At 47.4% G+C, this 25,351-nt stretch overlaps 3 protein-coding genes across 4 annotated transcripts; 1 reads left to right on the forward strand and 2 right to left on the reverse strand.

Annotated features, from left to right (window-relative positions):
- The first annotated feature begins 3,360 nt into the window (after positions 1-3,360).
- Positions 3,361-9,946, forward strand: LOC107312307 (tubulin alpha-8 chain-like). Its single transcript, XM_015859648.2, has 4 exons — positions 3,361-3,477; positions 6,026-6,269; positions 7,340-7,488; positions 8,515-9,946. Exons 1-4 carry the CDS (start codon positions 3,475-3,477, stop codon positions 9,496-9,498), a joined length of 1,380 nt encoding a protein of 459 aa, XP_015715134.1. The 5' UTR covers positions 3,361-3,474; the 3' UTR covers positions 9,499-9,946.
- A 2,246-nt stretch (positions 9,947-12,192) lies between these two features.
- On the reverse strand, positions 12,193-15,927 carry LOC107312375 (tubulin alpha-3 chain). 2 transcript variants are annotated; one of them, XM_015859862.2, is made up of 4 exons: positions 15,889-15,927; positions 14,224-14,446; positions 13,896-14,044; positions 12,193-13,313 (listed from the first exon to the last, which is right to left on the reverse strand). In XM_015859862.2, exons 1-4 carry the CDS (start codon positions 15,889-15,891, stop codon positions 12,354-12,356), a joined length of 1,335 nt encoding a protein of 444 aa, XP_015715348.1. In that variant the 5' UTR covers positions 15,892-15,927; the 3' UTR covers positions 12,193-12,353. The 2 variants fall into 2 exon arrangements, with proteins under 2 accessions (XP_015715348.1, XP_015715264.1); XM_015859778.1 differs by lacking the exon at positions 15,889-15,927 and having other exon boundaries at positions 14,224-14,452.
- A 433-nt stretch (positions 15,928-16,360) lies between these two features.
- UCN3 (urocortin 3) lies at positions 16,361-23,672 on the reverse strand. Its single transcript, XM_015859981.2, has 2 exons — positions 23,442-23,672; positions 16,361-20,519 (listed from the first exon to the last, which is right to left on the reverse strand). The coding sequence occupies exon 2, from the start codon at positions 20,508-20,510 to the stop codon at positions 20,049-20,051; it is 462 nt and encodes a 153-aa protein (XP_015715467.1). The 5' UTR covers positions 20,511-20,519; positions 23,442-23,672; the 3' UTR covers positions 16,361-20,048.
- Positions 23,673-25,351: the final 1,679 nt, after the last annotated feature.

A 25,351-nucleotide genomic window follows, 5' to 3' on the forward strand; every position in this document is an offset into this window, starting at 1 on the left:
CTGCCAGGGTTTTATTTGGAAAGAAAAATGAGGGGACGGGGAGGGGAGAACCTGGAACGTCAAAACAACCCATCGTGATAGCTCTGAAGTGAAGGTTTTCAGTTTTAACCACTTTTTTACTGTACGTTTCTGCATTATAATAGAGAATGCTGAGATTTCCTACTGATACTGAATGCTTTTCTTGACTGTTTTTGTAATAGCAGATATTCCTTTTTTAAAGGTATATCTGGAAGGATCCCCTTGCATCCAATTTGCTCCTTTTGCCTTGCATTGCAAGGATGTATTTTCAGATGGTGTTGGCCAGAACTAAATCGTGTGTTGATGGGAGGGGTAGGATATCATGCAAGCAAAAGAAGTGGAGTTATATCTCTCAAGCTGAAAAGCAGAGAAGCAGCAGTATAAAATCAAACCGTGCATGAACAGAGGCACACACAGACAAATGCTAGAGATATCCAGGCTAATGCTTGGATAAATCATCTCTGCTTATCAGTAACAGATGCCTGAGCTGAGGTTGGGGCCTCACTGTGTGATAGATAAAGGACAACCACTATCAGGAGCAGCACTTCAGCTTCAGCCCTGGCAAACCTAAAATAGGGTAACTGTGGCTTGAGGCCTTTTTTAAAGCCTGGAGGGAGAAGCACAGTGTCCTGTGGCTAGGTGGCCCAGCAATAGATGGGAGCCATTTGGATTTGGTGCTAAAAGACCTTGTATTAATATTTGCATGGCCATCAGGGTCTCAAATGTCTCCTGAGATGTGCCAGCCAGCCACTGGTTGAGCTCTGTGAACTACTGGTGTAGGATGAGTTCTTTCCCTATTGGAAGCTTGGTAGTGGGTATACTGGTATCTGGTGGTCATGGTTTTAGTGTCTTTATGTCTCTGGATGACAATGGAGAAAGACAGAGAGCTGCTGGAGAATGGGATCTGGCAGTTCAGGCTAATGGAAAAGATGGTGATTTTTAGGACTATTGTTCTGAATATTTTCAACCAGCCCTAAATTCACTTAAAGAGACAACAGCCGCCTTCAGAGGGATGAGGGTGTGGAAAGTTGGCAGCTTTCACTCCCCTGCAAAAGGCATAATGAGAGCCAGTGACTGAAAGCTGATGCTAGGCAAGTGCACGTGTAGAATGGAGCAAACTGAAGTAGTTGAGCAATTAAAGACAGGAGCAAATTACTCCTAAAATGGTGGATTTCAGAGGCAGGTAAATCTCTTCTACCAGAAAACACACACATACACACATAAACCCCATGTTTGGCTCAGCCTGAAGCAAAATGAGGATTCTTTTATCCTTCCTGATGATTCAAGTGCTGGCCACAGTTCTTTCTTCCACCTGAGTACTCTGTTTCTTTTGGGACACCACTTGCATCCTTATGGGTAAAGATTTGCTCCATAGAAGCAAACAGCAGCTGGTGCCGGACTGTGTGGCGTAGACAGCAATAGGAGGACAAGGAGGCAATATTTAGGATGCTGGAGTGGGAAAAAGGAGGCAGCAGCTGTGAGGTCTGGCTATAAAAAGGCTGAGAGCTGCTGCAGTGGGTCTACAGGGGGGTTGGCCTCTGTCCTTCTCATTGATGCTGTTCTAAATATGTCCCGGAGCTGAGACTGCAGCCAGGTTGTCACCACCACCAGCCTATAGTACTACTCTCCTTTACTTTCCATTTCTTTAGAAAGATGGAATTCAGCCACCCAAAAATATGGACTTGGAGCCATGAGCAGTTTTGGGTTGTCCCAACATCTTCCAGCAAATGAATACTTTCTGTTCTGAACTGCTGGAGCTCCTCATTTGTTTTTTAGTTTCTTTTTGAGTAATAGATGGCCCTTGAAAAAAAGAAGATCTTGTCTGACTGGCGTGCTTGGGAGCTGCTCACAAACAAATAGCTTCTCTGTCCTCAGAGGCCACTTTTATTCCCAGCAGAGGTTTGGAGGCCACACTGCTGACAAATGTGTTTGCATGATGCTGTATCTAACAAAAGAACCCAGCCTGACCCAATTAGGTCTGAATTCTCCCACTTCCAAAACAGGCACAACCATGCACCCAACCTGCTTAACTTGATTTTTCTAAGCCTTTGGCATAGCCCTGAGCAAGAGTAGGGTAAAGCTCCCATCTGCCCTCAGAGACAGAGGCTGGGCACAACACACCAGTGCTGAGCAGAGCTGTTCCATCCATGCTTCCCAAAACTCATCTCTTTGCCCATCAAAACTGCAGCCTTGTGCTCATCTATTTGAAAGAGTGGGAGGATGGATATCCCACACTTTAGGCTCAGCTGAGAGCATATATGGTGTTGACATTAGAAAGTTACCTTATTGTTGATTATGTGCTAGCCTGGTCTAGTATTAGATATGGAGTTTGCATGTGGTAGGGGGGTTGGAGCTTCATGACCCTTGAGGTCCCTTCCAACCCAAGCTATGATTCCATGATTCTCTAATTCCGTGTTCCTATAATCACCAGATGCATGTAGATCCATAGTGAAAGGGTGAATTTTACTTCATACAAATACCTTGCACTCATCTTGGGGATTTGGGGATTCAGGTTGTGTGGGGAGAATACTGAATATATTCAAGGAAGAAAATTCCTCCATCTTTAAGTCTCTGTTCCAATGCCTGACCACCTTCAGGATACAATGAAAGGATTCTGCCCTTTTAGGGAATGAATGAGCTGCTCTCTTACCCTTTCTTGATACATCCTGTCTTCCAAGCCTGACCAGTTTGATTTTGCTGCAGTCTGCCAATGGAAACATTGGAGAGCATCTCACAAAACAGAGGGAAACTCACTACCCTTGGGTTCATTCATGTCTGTCTCTGTCTGGGACATGATTATCCCACCTGACCCCAAGAGCTGCCAACTTATGGCAACAATGGCTTAACTAAAGCAGGTTTAGGAATCTTTTAATGGCAGAATGAAGAGGTAAATAAAGATGTTCCTATGCATGTGCAGGATACAGCCAAGGGCAAAATGAACACTTTGTGGCCAGCAAATGGGGGTCCTGAGGCTGCATCCTTAATGCCAAGGAGGTACAAAAATCAGTGGATTCCCATGGGGGTCAGTGGAGATATGGAACAAAGACCAAAATGGCAGGACTACTTTTTGGGTCTGGATTTCCATCACCTGAATCTGAGGTGGGAAATAGCTGATCCTTAAGGTCCCTTCCAGTCCAACCATTCTATGATGCTATAATTTTACTGTTCTATTTTTTTTTCCAGTTGAGGCAGTTTGGAAAACAAAAACAAAACCAACTAATGCTTCACTGTGCCCAAGGCAGTTTAATCACAGAAATCACACCATGCAGACACCAACAGATCATTTATCCCTTGCTCTTTCTGGGAACGCACAGGAAAAGGATCTCTGCTCCTTTAAGCTAGCAGAAAGCTTCTTTATATTCAGGTGGAGTCAAGCCTTCCTGGGCTATAAAGTTGCAGGGAGAGGCAGGGGTAGCAGCTGTTTTGCTTAGATCTTAGCAAGTCTCCAGTCTCATCATGGTAAGAGCATGCCTTACATTTGTATTAGCCTGAACTTAAAATACCGACTGTTTGTTTTCCAAACCTGCTGAGCTGAACAGCTTGCTTGCTCTTTTCTCTCGCCTTTCTCTTGTGGATGTTAATTCCAAGCAGCTTTGTTTAATTGCCAATTACCTTCTGGTTTATTGATTCAGCGTTTGCTCCTTATAAGGGAAAAGTGAGGGATGTGCAGAGCAGCTCTTTCAACGGCCTCTTGCTGCTTTGTTTTTTGCTCTGAGTTTGCAGCTCCTGAGATGGGGTCTGGGTTGTGCCTGGCTCTTTAATGCAAGTTGGGGTTTACTCTTTTTTGAGGTGTGGGGGGGAGATCAGCATATCTTGAGACACAACTATATGATGCACTAACATTGAAAGTTTGACACTGTCAGCCCCATTCCTGAGTTGCAAACTTTGTTTCTCACACTGCCATAGAGAACTTGTACAACTTGCAGAGACTTTTAGGGTTTCTTTTTTCCTTAGGAGAGAGCTGCCATGTTGCCTTTGTCTTCTAGAAAACCTTCTGATTAGATATTAAATGAATGAAATCCCTCCCTCCTGCTTCTATTCTTTTCTTTCCTCCGTTTGAATCTTTGCTCTTAGGAGTTTGCAGCTGTATAAAACTGAAGTGGACTGATCTGGTTGCTTAAAAAACCTGTGACTCCAAACAGCACTGGCTGAAACTTTTAGCGAGGAGTAACACAACTGTCACTTTGTGAATGCAAAAGGACAACTTACTGGAAAATCTGATGGTGTCCCTTTGCATGTTGCAAGTAGGAAACTTCAAAGTAGCACCCAGAGAGGCAGCTTTTGAACTTTTCCTTTTATCTGCTGACTTTTTAGGAGTCTGTCCTGGTTACAAAACAGTTAAAGATTTACATGGGATTTCCAAAGGGGGGGAAAATCAGCTGGACAACAATAGCCAGAGTCTGTAAAATGCAATTTATCAGGATGCAGAAGTTGGAAGTCTGGGATCTCAAAAAAAAACCCCAAAACCTTCCAGCATATTGGAGTGGGGATTAGAAAGCCCCAAACCTGCAGAATATGAGATGTCTTTATTTTTCTTTCCTTCTTTTTCTTTCCCACTGTTTCCAATAGGCTTTTTTTCTTCCTCTTCCTCCCCCCCAGCCCCCCTCTCCATTCCCTATGCTGCAAATACCAGTGCCCCTTGAAGCAGGTGCTGGGTCTGCAAGCTGGGAGAGGACAGAGAGCAGAGCAGCTGTCCCAGCGGGTCCTGGTGACCCTTGCAAAGTGTGGCGAGGAGCTATTGCAACCATCTTGCTGGGAGGGATGGGCAAATGGCAGCCAGCATTTCCCAAATAGTGCAAATATCAACTGAGAGAGGGGGAGGGCTTAAAGACAACCCCCCACACCCAGCCCAGACCTGGATTAGATTGTTCTCCCAGCTGTGGGGAAAAGGGTTCGGTGTCTCTCTGAAAAGAGCATTCATCCAGTTGGTGTCCAACCTTACGGCAGTTGACCTGGACACATGGAGGCCATCAGTCTTGCTTGAGTGCTGAGAAATCTCTTGGCACATCCATGGAGTCAAAGAGGGGAGAAGTTGTGTTGCATCTGTTTCCTGATGACTGTTGCAGTGCCATGAGCAATGGGTCCCCAGGGCTGTCTAGCATTAGGGTTATGACTTTAAGGGCAGTCATGTCTGTGGGTGTGCATACACAAGGTGTCCTCTCCACTAACACCAGGGGAAACTGTACTGTTGGCTGCTCCTAGGTGGACTCACCAGCTCCTTTCAATGGGAAACCATCAACACTAGAAATGATGGCCCTATTGGCTGTTCCTGGGTGGGCTCACCATCTCTCTTCAATGGGAATCCCTGTGCTACGGGTAGCTACAACTGGGAGCTGGGATGCAAGCTGTTGTTGCTGCTGCAGCACTTTGATCTCGGGGTGGTGGAAACAGCAAAGATGGTAATTACTGAGGAAGTGTACAACCATCAAAAGTCTCCTGAAGATGTCAATGCTTCCACCACCCTGGGGGTTGCTGGGATGCTCCTGGAGGGTGACCTGGTTACATCAGGACTCTGAGCCTCTCCCCAGGTGTTTGCTTGCCCTGGGCAGCTGTTGGTTTCCTCTGGCTTCATTTCCTGGTGTGACTCCATGCTTGGCTTCTCCCTGCTTGGTAAAGGGCTTTTTAGCTCAGGGAGCCTGGAGCTGTTGTCTTTGGGTCCCCATTGCCCTGGGACCCAGTGGATTCACTGCTCTGTAATGAAACCAGCTGAACGCTCAGCAAGATGGAGCCAGCAGTGTTTAGCTGCTTCCTGCCTTGGCATGAAGCCCATCACCTCCTTCCTTCCTTCTCTCTTGGGCTGGGAGAGTCTTTCCTAGGGATGCTGTGTGTCCAACAGCCCTACAGAACACAGTCTGATCCTTGCTCCAAGTCGTGGCAGTGGGAGGAAGCCACCTGTTTCCCTCATCATCTGCAGCAGCAAATGGCTCAAACAAGAACCACAGGGGCTAATGCTAGGCCACAGGATGTCTTAAAAAAAATCACCTTAACAAGCCGTTTCCCCTTACAGAGGGAGTGCATTTCCATCCACATCGGGCAGGCCGGCGTGCAGATGGGCAATGCCTGTTGGGAGCTGTATTGCCTTGAGCATGGGATCCAGGCAGATGGGACCATTCCTGGCTCCAAGCTGGTGAAACCTGTGGAGCCACAGTCTGAGCAAGTGGATTCTTCTTTTGAGACCTTCTTCTGTGAGACAGCGTCTGGGAAGCATGTGCCTCGGGCAGTGTTCATAGACTTGGAGCCCACTGTCATTGGTAATAATGGTCAAGTGGGTGTTGTGGCACTGTAAAATGGGAATCCTGGGCAGGGATTGCATTTCCAAATGGACCTGAAAATAACAAATCCATTACTCCTCATATGCTGACTTGTCTTCACTTGGAATAGGTTGCCCAGAGATCTGGTGGGTGCCTTATCCCTAAGACGTACAAGATCAGGCTGGTGCAGGCTCTGAGCAACCTGATCTAGCTGTAGATGTCCCTGTTTGTTGCAGGGGAGTTGGATTAGATGGCCTTTAATGGTCTCTTCCAACTCAAACAATTCTATGATTCTACAAATCTCTCTTTTTAAGAGGCCTGCATGTTAATTCTCAGCAGATGTAGAGGTGTGGGTTTGTCAGCCCCGGTAGCTGTGGGCTGAATTGCACTATCCTATGACTTACTCAGCCCATCTGTTTTTAAGACTACCTCTGAAGCTTCTTTGAGCAGATGGGTGTTCTAAATTTCATGCTTCTTTTGCTACAGCAGCATTTCTGCTTCCCTTTCATCCCCAGCTCTGTTAGTGATCTCAGAGGGTTTGATTCAATTTGGCATTTTGATTGAATTGAGAATACCTTCCTAGACAAATTCTTACTCCTCTAGAACCTGGTGGAAATAACCTGGTGGAAATGACCTGGTGGAAATTGCATCCACTTTAGATTGCACATCCAATCTGCCTTCTAGGCTTCTCCTGTGGGTGAATGCATCTACTCCTATCTTAACATCTAAGATGTGACTCATTATTTTATTTAATGGAAGGAATGTAGACTTTGTTTTGGTTGCACTTAATTTCAGGCACCCAATCAAAGCACTAAATTGGGAACCAAGTTAGTGAGCCAATAGAATATGAAATGTATCCAGCATTTTGTCTGAGTGGGTCTAAATAACCTCTGGGGGTGTCTCACAACCTAATTGACTGAATGGAGCCTGGAGAAATTACTCCTAATGCCTGTCTCCATTAGATGCCTGAAGCTGGGAGGGATGGATCTGGCATGAGTGTGTTTTGCTGTACCACATGGATGTCCAGAACCTGTGACTGTGCTGCTCTCCATGACTGCTTATCCCTGTAGATGAGATCCGGACTGGCACCTACCATGGACTCTTCCATCCAGAGCAGCTCATCAGTGGCAAAGAGGATGCAGCCAATAACTATGCCCGTGGCCACTACACCATTGGGAAGGAGATTATAGACACTGTCCTCAGCAGAATTCGCAAAATGGTAAGAGGAAAAGAGCCTTTCTCTTAAAACAGCAGGTCGAGGTCAATGCCATTTAGACTTTGGAGTAATAGACTTAGATAAAGGGCTTTTTTTTTCTTCTGAGCTCAAGAGTTACTGGTGGTTGGATTAGGTTACCTTAGTGGTCTTTCCAAACTTAATGATTCTGTGGTCTTGTGAATGAGACTCAATAAAGTGAGGGGCCATCTGATCATGTATGTCTACACTTAACACTGCACATCATAGATGCATCAGGGGCTGGAATGAGAAAACATTAGATGTAAGAGAGAATGGAAGGAACTCTGACCAGAGGGATCATATGATTGCAGAGATTAATTTTAAGTGGACAATTGGTAGCCAGGCTGGGAAGACCAAACTCCATGATTGATAAAGTGAGGCAAGTTTCTAACACTGCACTTGGATGCCAGTTGACAAAACATGTTTGAGATCTCTTTTGGGGGTCCAGGACCCACAGGCTGCCTCCTTCTTCCTTTCAGATGCTTGGAGGTACGTTGAGCAGATAACTGAGGAACTTGGTCAGAGTTATCATTTGACAACGTGGATATTCTGCATCTACTTAAAGATGTAGGGCAGGGTGTAATAGGGTGAAAAAATGTGTGAATTCACTTTAGGGATTGAAAATGCTCTAGATGGAGCTTGGTATTTATAGAATCATTGTAGTTGGAAAAGACTACTAAGATCATCCTGTCCAATCATTGGCCCAACACAATCATGCCCAACAAACCATGTCCCTCAGTGTGATATCTACCCTCTTCCTGAAAACAAATAGGTGTGGTGATTATGCCACTTTCCTGGGCAACTTGTTCCCCATCCTGATCACTCTTATCAAAACGGATTTTTTCCTGCTGTCCAACAAGAACCAACCTGGCACAGCTTAAGGCCACAACCTGTATTTATTATTGTTTAGCTACTTATCTTCTGGTGAGAAGGTGATCCAAATAGAATGTATTGCTCTGTTATTTGGAATAATCCTTAATAGAGAGGTAAATATGCATTGTTCCACTGTAGGCTGACCAGTGCACCGGCCTCCAGGGATTCCTTATCTTCCACAGCTTTGGAGGAGGCACTGGCTCAGGCTTTACCTCCCTGCTGATGGAACGCCTCTCTGTTGACTATGGGAAAAAGTCTAAATTGGAATTTGCCATCTACCCTGCACCACAGGTCTCAACAGCTGTTGTGGAGCCCTACAACTCCATCCTCACCACACACACCACCCTGGAGCACTCAGACTGTGCCTTCATGGTGGACAATGAGGCCATCTATGACATTTGCCGTAGGAATCTGGACATTGAACGCCCCACCTACACTAACCTCAATCGCCTCATTGGTCAGATTGTGTCTTCCATCACCGCCTCTTTAAGATTTGAAGGTGCTTTGAATGTTGACTTGACTGAATTCCAGACGAACCTGGTGCCCTACCCACGGATACACTTCCCCCTCACCACCTATGCACCCATCATCTCATCAGAGAAAGCCTATCATGAGCAGCTCTCTGTGTCTGAGATAACCAATGCGTGCTTTGAGCCTTCCAATCAGATGGTGAAGTGTGACCCTCGCCATGGGAAGTACATGGCTTGCTGCATGCTCTATCGTGGTGATGTAGTTCCCAAAGATGTCAACGTAGCAATTGCTGCCATCAAGACCCGCCGCTCCATCCAGTTTGTGGACTGGTGTCCCACGGGCTTCAAGGTGGGCATCAACTATCAGCCCCCAACAGTGGTGCCTGGGGGGGACCTGGCCAAGGTGCAGCGGGCTGTGTGCATGCTGAGCAACACCACGGCCATTGCTGAGGCCTGGGCACGCCTGGACCACAAGTTTGACCTGATGTACGCCAAGCGTGCCTTTGTTCACTGGTATGTTGGTGAAGGCATGGAGGAGGGGGAGTTCTCAGAGGCCAGGGAGGACCTGGCTGCCCTGGAGAAGGATTATGAGGAGGTTGGAAGGGACTCAGCAGATGGAGAAGAAGATGAGGCTGATGAGGATGAGTATTAACAAACTTCTGTCTATTCTTCTTCAAGTCAAACCTCAGATGAAATACAAACTCTCTGTCATCAGGCTAAACTGGTCTTGAGTACCTGGAGGTGCCAGAGGATTGTCCTGAACCTCAGTGCTACTGTTTGACATATTATACCTTTTTTGCTTGTATAGTCTACGTGCTCATAGTGCACTTCTGTAGCATGGGTGTCTTGAGCTTTATCACACTGCTGTTTATCAATGAGTGAAGCTGAATAGGTGCCTGGCTCAGTGTTGGGGATGCATCCTGCCTGAGCAGAGAACCCTGCTTGCTAGCCCTGGGGAATGTTGCAAGCTGCCTGCTTTGGTTGACATAGCAAACTCTTGCTCTGGCTTTTACTGCAAAAGCACCTTTTAATTAAAATGTACCAGTACACTTCTATGCAACTGTCCTTTGTATTTGAATAAAGACTTTCTATTGCTCTGAGTTTTCTGGATTTAATGCAGACTTTGTATGGAGAGTCCTTAGTTTGGGGATGTTGTCTTTGGGGGAAGTGGTAAAGGGTCTGAGTATGTTGAATGTTGCTGGTCGTAGTTATTGCTATGGGAAATATCCTATATCCTGCAGGAGCTTGCCTGGTTGGAGCTGGATATTGCTTCTCTTTGTGTCCTGTAGTTTTTCTGCCTCATCACATTCCTCAAAGTGATGCAGTGTGAACACCCAGGGATAGCTGCCATGCTCAGGAGATGGAATTGGAAGGTGCTAGAGCTCTTTGTTGGCTGCTGTGAGCCTAAAATCTGGCAGCTGGCAGCATGAATGGGTAGTAAATGGAACCTTAGGGAGACATTCCTGTTGGTCTGAAGCTTCTGTACTCAAATCACCATTGTGAGATTTACCAAGCTAAAAAATTATTAGGGGTGTCTCACTGCTATTGTAAATGATGGTACTCATGGGGGCAAGTACAAATGGGTTGAGGGTTGAACTGGGTGATCTTAGCGGTCTTTTCCAACCTTAATGATTCTATGAAGAAACCAGATCCCACCACATCTAAGATGGCTTCTCATCCAGCTCTCATATGGCAGAGGATCCCCAAAGCTTGTCAACTCAATGAACTCCATACCCACAGGTGCTGAAGTTTCTAAACAGGGTGTCAAAGGCTGCCACCTTTCCCTAATGACTCCAGTGTCTACAAGCAACAGGGTTTAAAGGTGCTGGTTAAATTCCCTCCCAGAAAAATGATATTAGTGTGGACTTGGTTGAACATCACTCCTGCCTGGATCTATGAGCCAGAGAAAGAGCACAGCCACACTCCTGCACCTAAGAAAGCAATCAGCTCAATTCCAGGGCTGATGTCATTGAAAAGGTCACTTATTAATGAAGTCAACTACTTGGGTACATCCGTCAGCATGGCCCTGCTCCAGATATCCTATGAACACAGGGAGGGAGGGAAGGATTTTCCTTGCAGGGGTAACAGTACTGTGATTTTTGGGGGAGTAGTATCTTTTGTTGATGATTGTAGGAAGCACTTTGTCCCCTCCATTAGCAACGTATCCTACAGCAGCCTCTCTCCTAAGAGCGATGCACACTTTGTTGTACGGTATCTTTTGTGTACTGAGATAGCAGTGCTGGTCATAAACAAAAAATAAGAGTCCTTCGGAATACAACACACAGAGCCCTCAGGTCTGAGATTTCCAATGTGTGGCTCCAGCCCATTTGTTAACTAATAAGGATAGACTATAGGGTTGGAGGCCAAGTTTGTTCCTCAGTGTCCTACAGCAGAGAGTACATAGAGCTCCACCACTAAATCCTCCCTTGACCAATAGCCAGACTTCTCTTCCATCCCTGGTGCATAGAAGAGCCATACACCAGTACTCTACAGTAGTGGCACTACCAAACCAGGCAGCTTTGTAACCCCAAGGCAGCTAGAGGTGAGACAGCCCCTAGGAACTCCTTTACTTGTTGACCTTGGGACACTGCCATTCCTTTGAGCCCAGCTGTGTAAAGGCAAGATGTGGCAGGATTTAATAAGAACTCCCCCTATCATCTCAGGTTGTTTAAGCTTTCCTTCAGTGCAACCCAGAGCCAGCACTGTCAGCCCTTCAAGTGAATACAGATCCAGCTTCCCCACTGCATCACAGCCAGTTCTTTCTCTCAGATCACTTACTGAGAGGAGACTCCCAGTGGTGTCATAACCTGCTCCAGACCAGAGATCAGGTTAATAATAATCAGTTTTTCCAGCTAATTAGGTGCATGCAGAGATTCTTCTACAGCGCAAGGTGGGCAACCCTCACCCAGCTTCTTGATTTAATGCCTGGAATGAGCTAGAAACAGGTCAAACACCCCCAGAGAGGTCTGACAGACAGCAGAGTATTTAAATTTTCAGCTCCAGACTCCAATTAGACTTCCAGGCAAGCCCAGCCCTGGCAGCCAGACATGGATTGCTTTAGCAGGGCTCTGTGTGGCGGTGGGGGACTAGAGAAACCTGATCCCAGCCCCTGCTGCACCTCATAGGGGAGAGCAGCCTGGAAAAACAGAGCCAGCTGCAATTTGGAATAGGGAGAAAACTGAGCCCAAGTGGGGGTCACCTTCTCAAGGTGCATTTTAGCAGAGCAGTTGACAAGCCCACTCCAGCACATACAAGTGCAAAAGCTCCATGGGTAGGGCTGCAGAAGCAAAGGCACCAGGGCACCCCAATATAACAAAAAGCAAGAATTTATGGCACTTCAATAAGATATTTTTGCTGATCACCATTTATTCAAATTCATGCTTAACGAAGAGATGCTTTTGGCCAGTCTGTGGAGTTTGCCAGTCACATTGCCTCAAATCTAGTCCCTAACTCCTATAGAATACACAAAAGCTATTCACAACCCAAGCTGCCTTCCCGTAGGTGCAGTTACTCCTCAAACTCTCCCCCATCTCTTCCAACCTCCTCATAGTCCTTCTCCAGGGCTGCCAGGTCCTCTCGAGCCTCTGCAAATTCTCCTTCCTCCATGCCTTCACTTACATACCAATGCACAAAGGCTCTCTTGGCGTACATAAGATCAAACTTGTGGTCAAGCCTTGCCCAGGCCTCTGCAATGGCTGTGGTGTTGCTGAGCATGCAGACTGCTCGCTGAACCTGGGCTAGGTCTCCCCCAGGAACTACTGTAGGAGGCTGATAGTTGATCCCAACCTGGAAGCCCGTGGGACACCAGTCCACAAACTGGATGGAGCGGCGGGTTTTGATGGCTGCAATGGCCGCGTTCACATCCTTGGGCACCACGTCACCCCGGAACAGCAGGCAGCACGCCATGTACTTGCCACGCCGTGGGTCACATTTCACCATCTGGTTGGAGAACTCAAAGCAAGCGTTGGTGATCTCTGGCACTGACAGCTGCTCATGGTAGGCTTTCTCTGCTGAGATGATGGGTGCATAGGTGGTGAGGGGGAAGTGTATCCGTGGGTAGGGCACCAGGTTCGTCTGGAATTCAATCAGGTCAACGTTCAAGGCACCATTAAATCTCAAAGAGGCGGTAACAGATGAGACGATCTGCCCAATGAGCCTGTTGAGGTTGGTGTAGGTGGGCCGCTCGATGTCCAGGTTGCGGTTGCAGATGTCGTAGATGGCCTCGTTGTCCACCATGAAGGAGCAGTCCGAGTGCTCCAGGGTGGTGTGGGTGGTGAGGATGGAGTTGTAGGGCTCCACCACAGCCGTGGAGACCTGTGGTGCCGGGTACACAGAGAACTCCAGCTTGGACTTCTTGCTGTACTCAACAGAGAGCCGCTCCATGAGGAGGGAGGTGAACCCCGATCCTGTGCCTCCCCCAAAGCTGTGGAAGACCAGGAACCCCTGGAGGCCGCTGCACTGGTCAGCCTGTAACACCAGAGAAAGAGCCAGGACAACCAAATTACTGGGGCCTCAGTGGACTTAAGCTAAGAGTAACACATTCAACCATGAAATTCATGGTCAGAAGTCTCACTTCTGCTTTCACATACCTTCCATTTCTAATAGTGGAAACATTAAATACAATAAATTATTATTTTTCTTAGTAGAGAGACGGTTCTGGCCATGGCATTGTAGGGCAGATAGAGATTCATAACTTCAGCAGTCAACAGGACCTGGAGAAATTCTACCCAAATCAGGCATACTCCAGAGTTACCACAGCACTTCTGAGGTTCTACAGAAGGAAGACGGTATAGGGAAGGAGAAGCATAAGGAGAAGATACCAGCCCAAAAGTGACCTGTGACATTGGTTGGAATGAGTTCTTAGAGCATCTTCAAGCCCTTGTTTCCCTCTTACTTCCCAAGAAAGTTAACACACACCCATATACATCTCATCACATCACTCTGTGTGACGTGATCAACCTATTAGAGATCCATGCACACCATCACCTCTTGACAGTCAGGGCAACAGCAACCAGTCTGGTGCAGAGGACTTCCCCATGGTATTATTACCATTTTACGGGCTCTATCAACAACTTGTTCTATGATCTGCTTCCCAGTGGTGTAGCGGCCCCGAGCATAGTTGTTGGCAGCATCTTCTTTGCCACTGATGAGTTGCTCTGGATGGAAGAGTGCACGGTAGGTCCCAGTCCTGATCTCATCTGGAAGAAATAGATCTTAAGGCTGCTGCTAGCATTGTCTGTCAGGTTACTTGCTCTAGTTTAGGTGCAGTTCCATATTGAAACTGGCCACCTAAAATCCTAGTGAGGTTACCTACACCACTCTTCAGGACAGCAAGGGTCACCCCAACAAGAGGTTTGGGGGACCTTCAACAACTTACCAATGACAGTAGGCTCCAGGTCAACAAACATTGCTCTGGGCACATGCTTCCCTGAACCTGTCTCATTGAAGAAGGTCCCAAAGGAAGAGTCTGTTTGCCCTGAGGATGCCATGGAGGAGATGGTGCCATCTGACTCAATCCCATGCTCCAGGCAATACAGTTCCCAACAGGAATTGCCCATCTGGACACCAGCCTGGCCAATGTGGATGGAAATACACTCCCTCTGCATTGGGATGGGAGAGGGAAGAATGTTATGAGTATGCACTAAAGAAGTCTAAAGAAGACATTTCTTCTTGCATTTGTGGAGCACACAGCCCACATTCTATGTGCAAGAAGAGCCTTATCCCAGCTTAGTGGCAGCCAGGACACTGTCTCCATAGCAGGCACTAAAGATATATTGATCTAGCAGGAACCACACATTCACCCTTCAGAGAGTTGTTGCAGATGCAGAGATCAGAGCCTAGTAGTAGGTCCCTCTGTACCTCAGCACTGTTATTATATTGCACAATGATTCTGTTCCCAGGAACAGGCCACAGAGCTGATTAAAGCACAGCAATGTTGTTGTCAAGTCAAACTGCTGATGATTTTTCTTTTCTCTGTCATGGGGCAGAAGGCAGGGCACCACCACAGCCTTCCCAGGTGCTCTCATAGCCCAACTGATCTTGGGCAACAGTACAAAGACACCCCTCCATATTGCAGATGAGTTAAGTTCAGAAAATATCTCTTGATAAGGAAGTTGATGAGGAAACGTCCTTTCACTGTTAGGACCCAGTTATTGACTCGCAGAGCAATTTCTCAACCTAGTTTAGATTAAGTGTAAGATCAACTTTCTGGAGATCCAGCTAGAAGGAATCAAAGGAAGGACGAGTAAAGACTGAAGGTTCATCTCTCTACAAGATGTAGCAGTCACCCCATGAAGCAGCTGTGCATGGCTTGAGCTATATGGAGGAGAGTTCACGCACAGGATGTAGCCAAGGTGTCGAACTCTTTGACAGAGGAGACTTTGGGAGGAATGCAATAAAAAGGCCAACACAACAAGCATCAAACTTCACTTTACAAAGAGACTAGAGATACCCAAAGAGGGTTAATGGAGAAAATCTTGTATTCAGCCAAGAAAGCCATGAATTACAAGATACTTAAGATTGGTATGAACTTTCCTATCACATTTACCTTAAATATCTTGGTCTACAGCCTCACTAAAGTTTGATTTGCCTTTACTACCTACTTTGAGTTATGGCCTGTGTAGGATTTGTGGCTGGAGACCCAGTAGAGCCGTAACACCCAGATCAGGGCCAACACATGGATGCTGGAACTATCTCCTCAAGGGTAGACCTTCACTCCCCCACTCCTGATGTACCCCAGCCCTACAGCAGGGCCAGAGTGGCACCCAGCTTGGCCTTAATATCACTACCAGCACAACCTCCAAATTATCCTCATAAGAAGATAGAAGAAGATGCAAAGACATCAGCAGGCAAGTCCTCCCAAAGCTAAGCACCCACCCCAGGAAATCTTTTTCCAAGACTTCCACACTTCACAGCTACTTTCCTTCCAGGAAACCCCAAAGCCAAGGGCAAAACACCTTCCCACAGCAAGAAAGAAGACACCTCCAGCTCCTACCTCCCCCTCACTTGTTAGAAAACAAACCCAAGCCCCAAAACTACTCACCATGACCCTAAACCACCAAAGCTCCTCAACAAAAATCACAGAACCAAACTCAGAGCATACCTGACCTCTCTGTTGGGGACTCTTTTATAGGGAGGGAGGACCAGGCTTGCACTTAGAGGGCTCCCTGCTGGCTCCTTCCTCCTCCTCTTTCACCTGTGGGCAAAGTGTTCAGGTGTTTCTGTTTCTAGAGGGAGGTGAATGTGGGGTAATGAGGTGCTTTGAAGGATTTGCACCTGCAGGCCTTGGAGGTCTGGAGATTCTTTGGTCTTTTAAATTTTCATCGCTGGTGGAAAATAGGACTGTTACCTGCCTCAGTTTCCCTCCTTCAAAATAGTGATGAGATATGGTATAGCAAAAAAATTGATCAGAGATATTAAGGCTATTGTGGGATTGATGGAGAACATGAAACAGCTGTGGGGAGAGGTGATGATACACTGTGTAACACCAGGACTGAGAGGCACCAATCAGACCATCACTCTGCAAATGGAAAATGCTTTATTTTCTATACATCATACACCAAAGCAAGAAACTCACTGACATGGAATGTCCCAGAGGCCAGCAACACAGGTATTAAAATGTGAACTATACCTAAGGTGTGGGGACTGGCTCTATGAAGGCAACTAAACCTTATTGTATGGTCCGCTGGACATAGTTTGGTCAACCCAACTATGGGGTTACCTATCATAGGGAATCTGCTTTAGCAGGGGGTTAAACTCAATGATCTTTAGAGGTCCCTTCTAAACCCTCCAGTTCTGTGGTTCTGTGAACCTCCATCTCACCACCCCTTCTGGGTTCAGTAGGAGTGGTGGGGCCTGTGAAAGGGGAGAGCAGAAAATGAGGTGGAATGGGGAGGTTAAACATCTCTGGGGCTCACAAAAAACTGTTTTTCCTCAAAGAATGGCCAGGATGTGGCACTGGCAGCAAGGGAAGAGGACAGATTTTTGGAGTTGTTGGTACTTGTTGAGAGTGAGGGAGTTTCTCATCCTTCTCAAGAGTGTGGGGTTGACTTTTGAGCCTTGATGTGCTCCTGCCCATGTCACCAGATGTGCTGCAGTGGATCTATGTGGGTTGCTGCAGTTGGCTCTGTCCCTGGTCACAGCCTCTCTTGGCCCAGCTCAAAACAGGGCAGGATATGCCAGTAGCAGGATAGGGCATGGAGATGTGGGACAGAACAGCTCACAGGTGGGACAGCACATCCCAGGACAAGGCATGCAAAGAGGAGGACAGGTCAACCTAGAACAAAATGGGACATCTCAAAGGTAGGATAGAATGTCTCAAAACAAGATGGGACATCTCAAGAGCAGAGAAGGAAATCCCAGAAGGTGGTTTCTGATGTATCACTATGGAAGATCCCTGTGATCCCGTTGTTCTGTGTTCCTGGTGCTCTATGTTCTGGGATATATGGGATACACCTCTTGTGGTCAGCACTGGAAATCAGCTTGTTTTTTTTTTTCCCAGCCAAGATCTCATAGATGTGAACACGGGCACCTTCCCACACAGCAGGAGAGTATTTTTGGCCAGATGCTCAATGCTCATTACATTATACTGCCTGAATTCCTTCCTCAGTCAGATGGGCATGGGGCCTCCTTGATTCTGGGAAGGGATTCAGGACCTACTGTCCTTGGGGAATTGCCAAAATCCCTGCAACATCTCTGGTTTGCGTTTATATGATAAAAGAGCATTGGCATGTGGAGGAGGAGGAGAAGGAGGGTCAGGGGGATCCTGGAGGCCAGGGGATGCCTGGGGGAAAGGATTATGTAGAGGCTGGAAGGGAGCTGACAGTGGGAACAGAAGGATATGATGGTCTGAGTAGACCCTCGCTTGACTGCCCAGCAAAGTGAGATCAATATCTTTTGAATGCAGTACCTGAAATTGTGTTCCATCCCTGCACAAAGTGTGGCAGGAAAGACCAAATCCTCACCCAGCTTTTAGGAAACTGCTGTCTGAAACTCAGTGCTGTCCCTGTTAAGCTTTGGCTCCAATTGCTCCCAGAGCCAGGTGGTGGCTGATGGAGATTTCAGCTCTCCTATTTCTATCCCATTTCCTTGGGAAATCCGGCTCCTCCGACCTTTGCCTGCCTCTTGGCCCCTCTGAGCAGCCTCCTGCCTCGCTTGGCAGAGGCTGAGAAGGAGGATTAATTTTGGAAAGATTTGTTCAAACCGGTGCTGGCTGTGGGTGAGTCCCCAAAGGGATGCAGCTGAAAAGGGAGGATCTCTGCTTTCCCCATCACTCACCATCAGCTGCTATCTGTTGTCCCTGGCTCAGCTTTGAGCTTGTTGTCATGGTCTGGTTCTAGCATACACATTTAAACACCTATAGACAACCTCTGTGCTTTGTAAAGATAGCATGGACGATCTTTGGACATCTCTGGCCAAACCTACAAAGGGACAAGAGGATATCTGACTATATCTGACCTTACTTTGTCCAGGGAGATATGTGTGAGCATGAGTGTCTCAGTTTTCCATCTGTTAAATGGGCACAAACACTGTCTACCACTGAACAGCTCAATATACTCATGGGGGATGGACATGTAGATTGTTGGGCCATAAGATGTGCAAAGCTATGTAGATATTTATGTAGAGCCATGTAGACTAAGGCTCTAGCAGAAAGAATAAGCTCACCAGTCCATCCTCAGCTTCAGGGTGCAGGCAGGAGGGGGTTATTGCACAGAGATGCTGCGGGCACACTGGTGTGTTTTTTGTTGGAGATGTGTTAGGAGGGGAAGATGCTGGAGAATCTGTGGATTTATTTGATTTTTGCTTTTTGATCTAGTTCTAAGGCCCCAAACTGGGGGTCAGCTAGAAGCCTTGTCTGCCCAAGAGTGTTCTCTCTGGGGATGAATTCAGCTGTGTTGCTTGTGGGTCTATCTGCCAACCCTTCAACCAAAGACCTGTCCTCTGTAATATCCCACCTGGAACTCCCTGTAGCTATGACATGGATGGGACTGGTGGGAATTGTTTTGCTGCTCTTGGTAAATTTCTTCTGGAGGAAGAGGGCCAGATTTCTCTCTGTCTCCCAATTTTCTCTCCACATGCTGGGATGGAGGTCAGGAGAGGGTTTCATCTTGCAACTGGGCTGTGAGGTGAAGAGAGGAGAGGACTGAGAGGAAGGGATATATAGCCCAAGGTAAAGTGGGTGCTTGATGATCTGGGGCTTGATGGAGAGTGGGTAAAGGGAATCAAGGTGAGCTGGGATGGTTTGACCAGGGGTGTACATTGGGAATGAAGCACCTGGATTTGATGGATGGTGGGGGATGTGGGTGGGGGTAGATTGGGCAATACAGACAGCCCTGCAGGTAGTTCTGGAGTGACTGGGAAGTGATTTGTGACTCTTGGGGTCCAAACTCACCTTGAGCTGTGGGAGAGAGGCAAATCCACGCTGCATTCTGTGGTTGCTTATAAATGATAATTTGGATGAAAGGTGATGGATTCTTGGATGAAAGTGCTGGTGGAGAAAAGAGTGGTTGCAAAATAACCTGAAAATCTATAGTTCCCAGCAGGAGAAATTGGGAAATCTCTCCTGAGATCATGGCCAGAGTATCATTTGAGTTTGAGTCAGAAGGGACCCTTAAATTTCGTCTAGTCTAATTCCCCTGCAATGAACATCGACATCTACAGCTGGTTGCTCAGAACCCTGTACAGCCTGACCTTGAATGTCTCCAGGTATGGGGCATGAACCTCTGACCAGTCAAGGTTTTCCCTTCCGAATATAGTTGTGACTGCAGATGGGGACAACCTGTGTTTGAAGACTTGAGAGAGAGCACGACCAGGGCTGTTGTAATAAAGGTTGAACTGAAGGGAGCTTTTAGAAAGGCTATGGACCTGAATGAGAAGCTTCTAGAGGTGATGGGAGAACCAAGCATTGAAAACTCAAGAGATCGTAGCTTTAATAGGGACCTTTCCAAAACAACATGTCCCCCTGCCCTGCTGAAGACACCACCCTCTTCCCCACGCATGGAAATGTCTGGGAGGAGGAATAGGGGAGATTGGGAAGGAAAGGAGGAGGAAAAAGAGATATGAAAGTTAGGTAGCTCTATGGGTCAAAAATAAACAACACTGATATCATACACGGCTGTCAGTCCCCTCCAACCAACTGGTTGGCGCTGGGCATTGGCCCCGTGTGGCCATCCCTGCTCCAAGTCACCCCCTGCCCCGCTAGCATCACTTTCGCCGCCCAATTTGGGCCATGAGATGTGCGTTGGCGGCAGCCTTTGCTCTCAAGTTCTTGGCTTTGGCGATGTTGAAGAGGATGTTCATGATGTTGGTGGGGACGTCGAGGGACAGGGTGACTTTGGTGCGGCGGTCGCTCTTGGCACGGTTTTGGTAGGTCTTCCCTTTCACCTGCGCCTGGGAGGTGTATTTGTAATGGCCTTCCCCTGGGAATGTCCTTTTCCCTCTCTCTTCTTCTGTCTCCTCCTCCTCCTCGGATGCTTCCTCTGCTGGATGGTAGTCGTAGCCACGCTTGTCCAAGACGGTATTTTCTTCTGGGAGGCTCTTCTGGGCCTCGGTGAGGGCTGCGTTGAGGCAGCTGAAGATGGAGGCGGCGTTGTAGAGGCGGAAGGCCCTGCTGGTTTCTGTGGCACAGAGGAGGGCGAGGAGGAGCAGCAGCTTGGCGTGGGACATGGTGGTTGCCTGCCCGGTGGAGAGAGTAAGAGGAGGGCAGAGATGGGCATCAGCTTCCCAGCAGGCATGGGGCAGAGCACCACCATCCCCTCATCATCCCAGTGTCCCACACTCATGGGTTCAACTCCCAGATCCCAAAATCATAGAATCATTTGGGTTGGAAGGGATCTTTAAGATCACCTTGTTCCAACCCCCCTGTTATAGACAAGGACACTTTACACTAGACCAGGTTGCTGAAAGCCCTATCCAGCCTCGATTCACCTCCTTATTTCAGAGTCTTGAGTTTACCTCCCATGTCCCAAAGTCTTATGTTCACCTCTCATGTCTCACACTCCTGAGTTCATCTCCCTCATCCCACACTCCCAGGTTCACCTTCTACTCCCTACTAAACTCTTGGGTTCATCTCCCACATCTTAAAATCCTGTGTTCACCTCCCACATCCCAAAACCTTGGGTTTGCCTCCTGTATCCTACACTCATGGGATCACCTCTCGTATCCCAAAGTCCAGAACTCACCTCTTACATCCTAAAGTCATGGGTTCATCTAACAAGTCCCCCCCAAGGTCCCATCTAACATTCAGGGCAAGTGGGAACAAATTGCTTTAGGACCTCTTCCTCTAAGGTTCAACCCCCAAACCCTGGGTTTGGGAGTACTAGGTAGGATGGCCAAGGTGTTATCCAAAATTGAAACCTCTGTGGAAGGTTCATCCATCTCTTTGTCGACATCATGACACAGTAGCATCACTTGCTACTTGAAATGTGATCATTTTAATGTCCCATAATCTTGATTAAAAAAAAACATTAACATTTTTTAGATAACCTCCGTACTGCAAAACCTTCCCATCTCCAAGTCCATATACGCACCCATCTGTTCATCTAAAGGTTTATGCCTTTTCCAGGCAGGAATTCTTTCACTTTATCAACAATGGTACAAGCATCCCTACGGCCAGCCCCGATGTCACCCCGACCCTGCAAGCGCCTCGAGGTGGACTTCCATTCCCAATCTTCTGGCCCCATCTTGTGGCAAGAGCATCTCACGGCAAGCTCTGGCCATCGGGACAAGTCACCAGGATGCAGGAACATCTCTTGGGGTCTTCTGGGTGGGTGGATGTCCTCCAAAATTCAACCAGCCCCCCTTATCCCCGAGAACTGCTATCTTGGACCTGCTCTTCAATAAGTGAGTCTGTGAAATTGATGTCGCTTTAACTGTCCTTTGCTGTCCCTTTGGAGGAGCAGATCAGGGCAGGTTCATCCCCTTAACTCTGCCCTTTGCTGCCCTTTGGAGGAGAGGACCAGGGCAGATTCACCCCCTTAACTCTGCCCTTTGCTGTCCCTTTGGAGGAGCAGATCAGGGCAAGTTTATCCCCTTAACTTTGCCCTTTCTTTCCCTAGAGGGAGAGGGAGATCAAGGCAGGTTTATATCTTAAATCTGCCCTTTTGCTGTCCCTTGTGGAAGGGGTTAAGTGTGGATTTATCCCCTTCATCCAGAGAAAGGAAGGGTGTGAAACAGCTGTGTTACGACCCAGGCAGCATTATCAAAACTGCTACTGCAGGATGGTGAGCAAAACCCTTCTCAGATGCACAACCCCCACATGAATGTGATTTGGGACCCGAAGATCTTTTTCCTTCAGTCCCAAGTCAGACATTGAAATCCTGGGGCTTTACTTACAAATCCTATCAAGGCGAGCATCTTTTCTCCCACCCCAAAACAGATGATTTTCAGCCCCAGATGATGTGACCACCCCATCAAACTCCTAGAAGAACAGAGGGGCTCAGGACATGAATTTGGAAATTGCCATCCTTCCTCAACCCTTTCCTGCTACCCTACACATCCCCAGGCTGCTATTGGAATAGCAGGAATAGCTCTGAAAATGCTCACAGAGCCAGTGAGGCTGCTGGCAGCGAACTGCACTGATATAAGAAGCTGCTGCTGAGCATCTCACCGTCTTCTTCACCTCTCCCTGGTATATCCCACCTGTCTGAAATGGGCTCCACAGCTGGAAAAAAACCTCTTTGGGGACCTTGGCTGAGCAATGGGGAAGGCAGGATAGAAATCAAAGCGAAGCAGCAAAGAAATGAAGCATCTTGATCAGCAGATCTGATTTTAAGCTTATTATTGTTATTATTGTTTTTGCATGGGGGTTTTTCTCCCCTGCCAGAAAGTTTTTTTTTTTTTTTTGGGTGGTCTTTTTTTTTTAATAATAGCTGGAAATGGGTCATTCCTTCCTAAGATCAGGAAGAAGAAGAAAAACTGCAGCAAACCTGAGAAACTTGGAATGAAATCTGCTGCTGCCAGAGGGTGACCCATGAGTGGGAATTGCTGGAACCCTGTGAGCAGTTTCTAGGCATTATAATGGGATGGTGCCCATCGATGGACAACTCTTCCTCTTGGATTTGAAAGAGAAAAGTGAATCACTGCAGCACGGCAGCTCCGGCAAAGTGGGGACAGAGCTGTATCATCCACAGCAGAGGTATAGCATAAAGCTGATTTTTTTTCCCCATCAGAAATGTAAGTCTGGAATAAAGTAATACTGCAAACGAGACTTGTAGACTTTTAAACTCTTTCTGTCTGATGTTGCTTCCCCAATGAACCTCTCCTGGAGATGCTGATTCCCAGGGCTCCAAACCCATGCTGACCTGGTGAGGATAAGGCTGCGCCCTCCTCTCCACATCCCTTTACCCACAGCAGTGATCTATATTCCCACTTTCTGATCTCCCAGCATATCCAAACCCTTCCCCTGCCTGATCTCCCTCCAAAAAAATTGCTATAATAACCCCAAATCTATTTATTCTGGAGACAGTCATACTACTTTTCCCTATCCCATTTTTATTCTTTTCTTGCAGAAAGATGTGGAACCTGATCTCCCGAGCACTGAAATATTTCAAGTTTGTGCAAACGAAGCTGGTTAATAAATGAAATCCAGGCACTCACCTGGCAGTCCTCGGTGCTGGGATGGGAAGGGGCTGCTGCGTGCGGCTCTCACTCCGAGCAGAGAGACATCAGCGCCTTCCCCTCAACTTCTGCACCCTCTCTTTTCTTTTATTGTTATTAAGAGGGCTGTGATATATTTTTTTTTCCCCTCTCTCTATGGAAACGCTTTTCCCCTCCCTCGTGTATATATAAAAATGAGCGATCACGGGGTTTGAGTCGTAACTCCAGACGTGGAGCCTTCGTTTGGGCATGATTGCATTAAAATGAAATCAGAAGGAGCTGGCGACGTCACGGGGCTGCAGTGCCTCTCCCCATTCAGAAAGTAAAAAAGAAACAGGAGGGGGGAGAAAAAGACCTCTGAACCCAAAGAGCAGGTGAGACTCACCCAAATACGGGGCTGTCGTCAGTGCTGGGGCTTTGCAGGGTCACATAGATACGTTTCTCCCACTCTTCCTGCACTTAGTGCAAGGATATTTTAAATGCAAAGAATTATTGTGGCCCCTAAGGATGCCTGTTAAGGTTTTCAGCAGTGTTATCCCAGTCATTTATTCTCAAAGTGTGGAGCTGGTGCATCTTCTTGGCTGGGTTTTGCCCACAAGCCCTGTCCACAGCCCCTCAAACTCCCCAAACCCACTGAGGTCCAGCAGAACAAATTCAGATTGCTCCAAGTCTGCAGCCAAAAAGAAAACCTCAGCCCAGTGCCCCAGGACTCCTGGTGTAGTCAGTCCATAGTCTCAGCACTGCCCTAATCCTGGTGTAGTCTTGGAACTACCAAGAGAATGAGATTGGAGGTCTTCCCCAAGTTCTTTATGGAGAGATTGGTGAGGTGCTGGAACAGCTGCCCAGAGAGGCTGTGGATGCCCCATCTATCCTTGGAGGTGTTCAAGGCCAGGTTGGATGGGGCCCTGGGCAACCTAGGCTGGTGTTATATAAGAAGATTGGTGGCCCTGCCTGTGGTTGGGGGGGGGTTGGAGCTCCGTGATCCTTGAGGTCCCTTCCAACACAGGCCATTCTATGATTCCTGCTGGAAATGAGGACTGTTCCATGTGGTCCTGGGATGACAGACCTCAAAAAGTCACGTTTCTGGGAAAGAATTCCTCCAAAACCCACCACAGACTGAATGGGCTGTGGGCTCCTGAATGGCTTTAAAGCCCATTGTCTTTAACTGTCGTTGTCTGGGAAAAGAACAAATCCTGTTGAACTTGGGGAAAGATCTCTGAGTCCCCTCCCAAATGTGAGTGAAGTAAAGCTGTGGATCTTCTTGGATGAAGACCTTTGAGCTTTTCACAAGGCCCTTGAAATTTCCCTTGAAACTGAGATATAGCAGCTATCAACAGCAAGAGCTCCCCATTGCCTTCTGTCCCAGGCTGAGCATTTTCCCCTTAACCACCACTAGCTGTAGGCTGAAACACATTGGCACCCACTGCAGCAATTCATTCCTCTTTTCACCCTACGCTTCCAACTTCCAATTTCCATCACTAAGACCTGGAAGACAGTTTTGTTATCCAAACCTTTGGGAACATTGGTTGTCACCAGAAACCAACCTGCCTATAGATGTCAATGCAAGGACTTGAATGAAAAACACCATTGGAGGGACTCCTTCCTAGCAAAGAGAAAGGGAAACCACCACCTGGCCCACAATTCTCACTCTCCAGAAAACATTTCCAACCTCATTTATTGCAGAGGGATGAGCATTCTCTAAGGGCTGCAGGATCCCTGAGCTGTTGAAATCCTGCATCTCACTGCTTTGTGAAAATATTGATGCATGAGAGCTATTTCCAGCTCATCCCTCGTGGTGGAGCTCCATTAAAAATGATTTCCCTTTACTCTCATTGCAGACGTGGGAGTGCTGATTCTTGGCAACCTTTGGCTTCCTTGGGCCAACCTTGGTGAGGTGAGAAGGGCATGGG

The sequence above is a fragment of the Coturnix japonica genome, chromosome 1, assembly GCF_001577835.2.
Source record: "Coturnix japonica isolate 7356 chromosome 1, Coturnix japonica 2.1, whole genome shotgun sequence".
In the NCBI taxonomy this organism is placed as follows: Eukaryota; Metazoa; Chordata; class Aves; order Galliformes; family Phasianidae; genus Coturnix; species Coturnix japonica.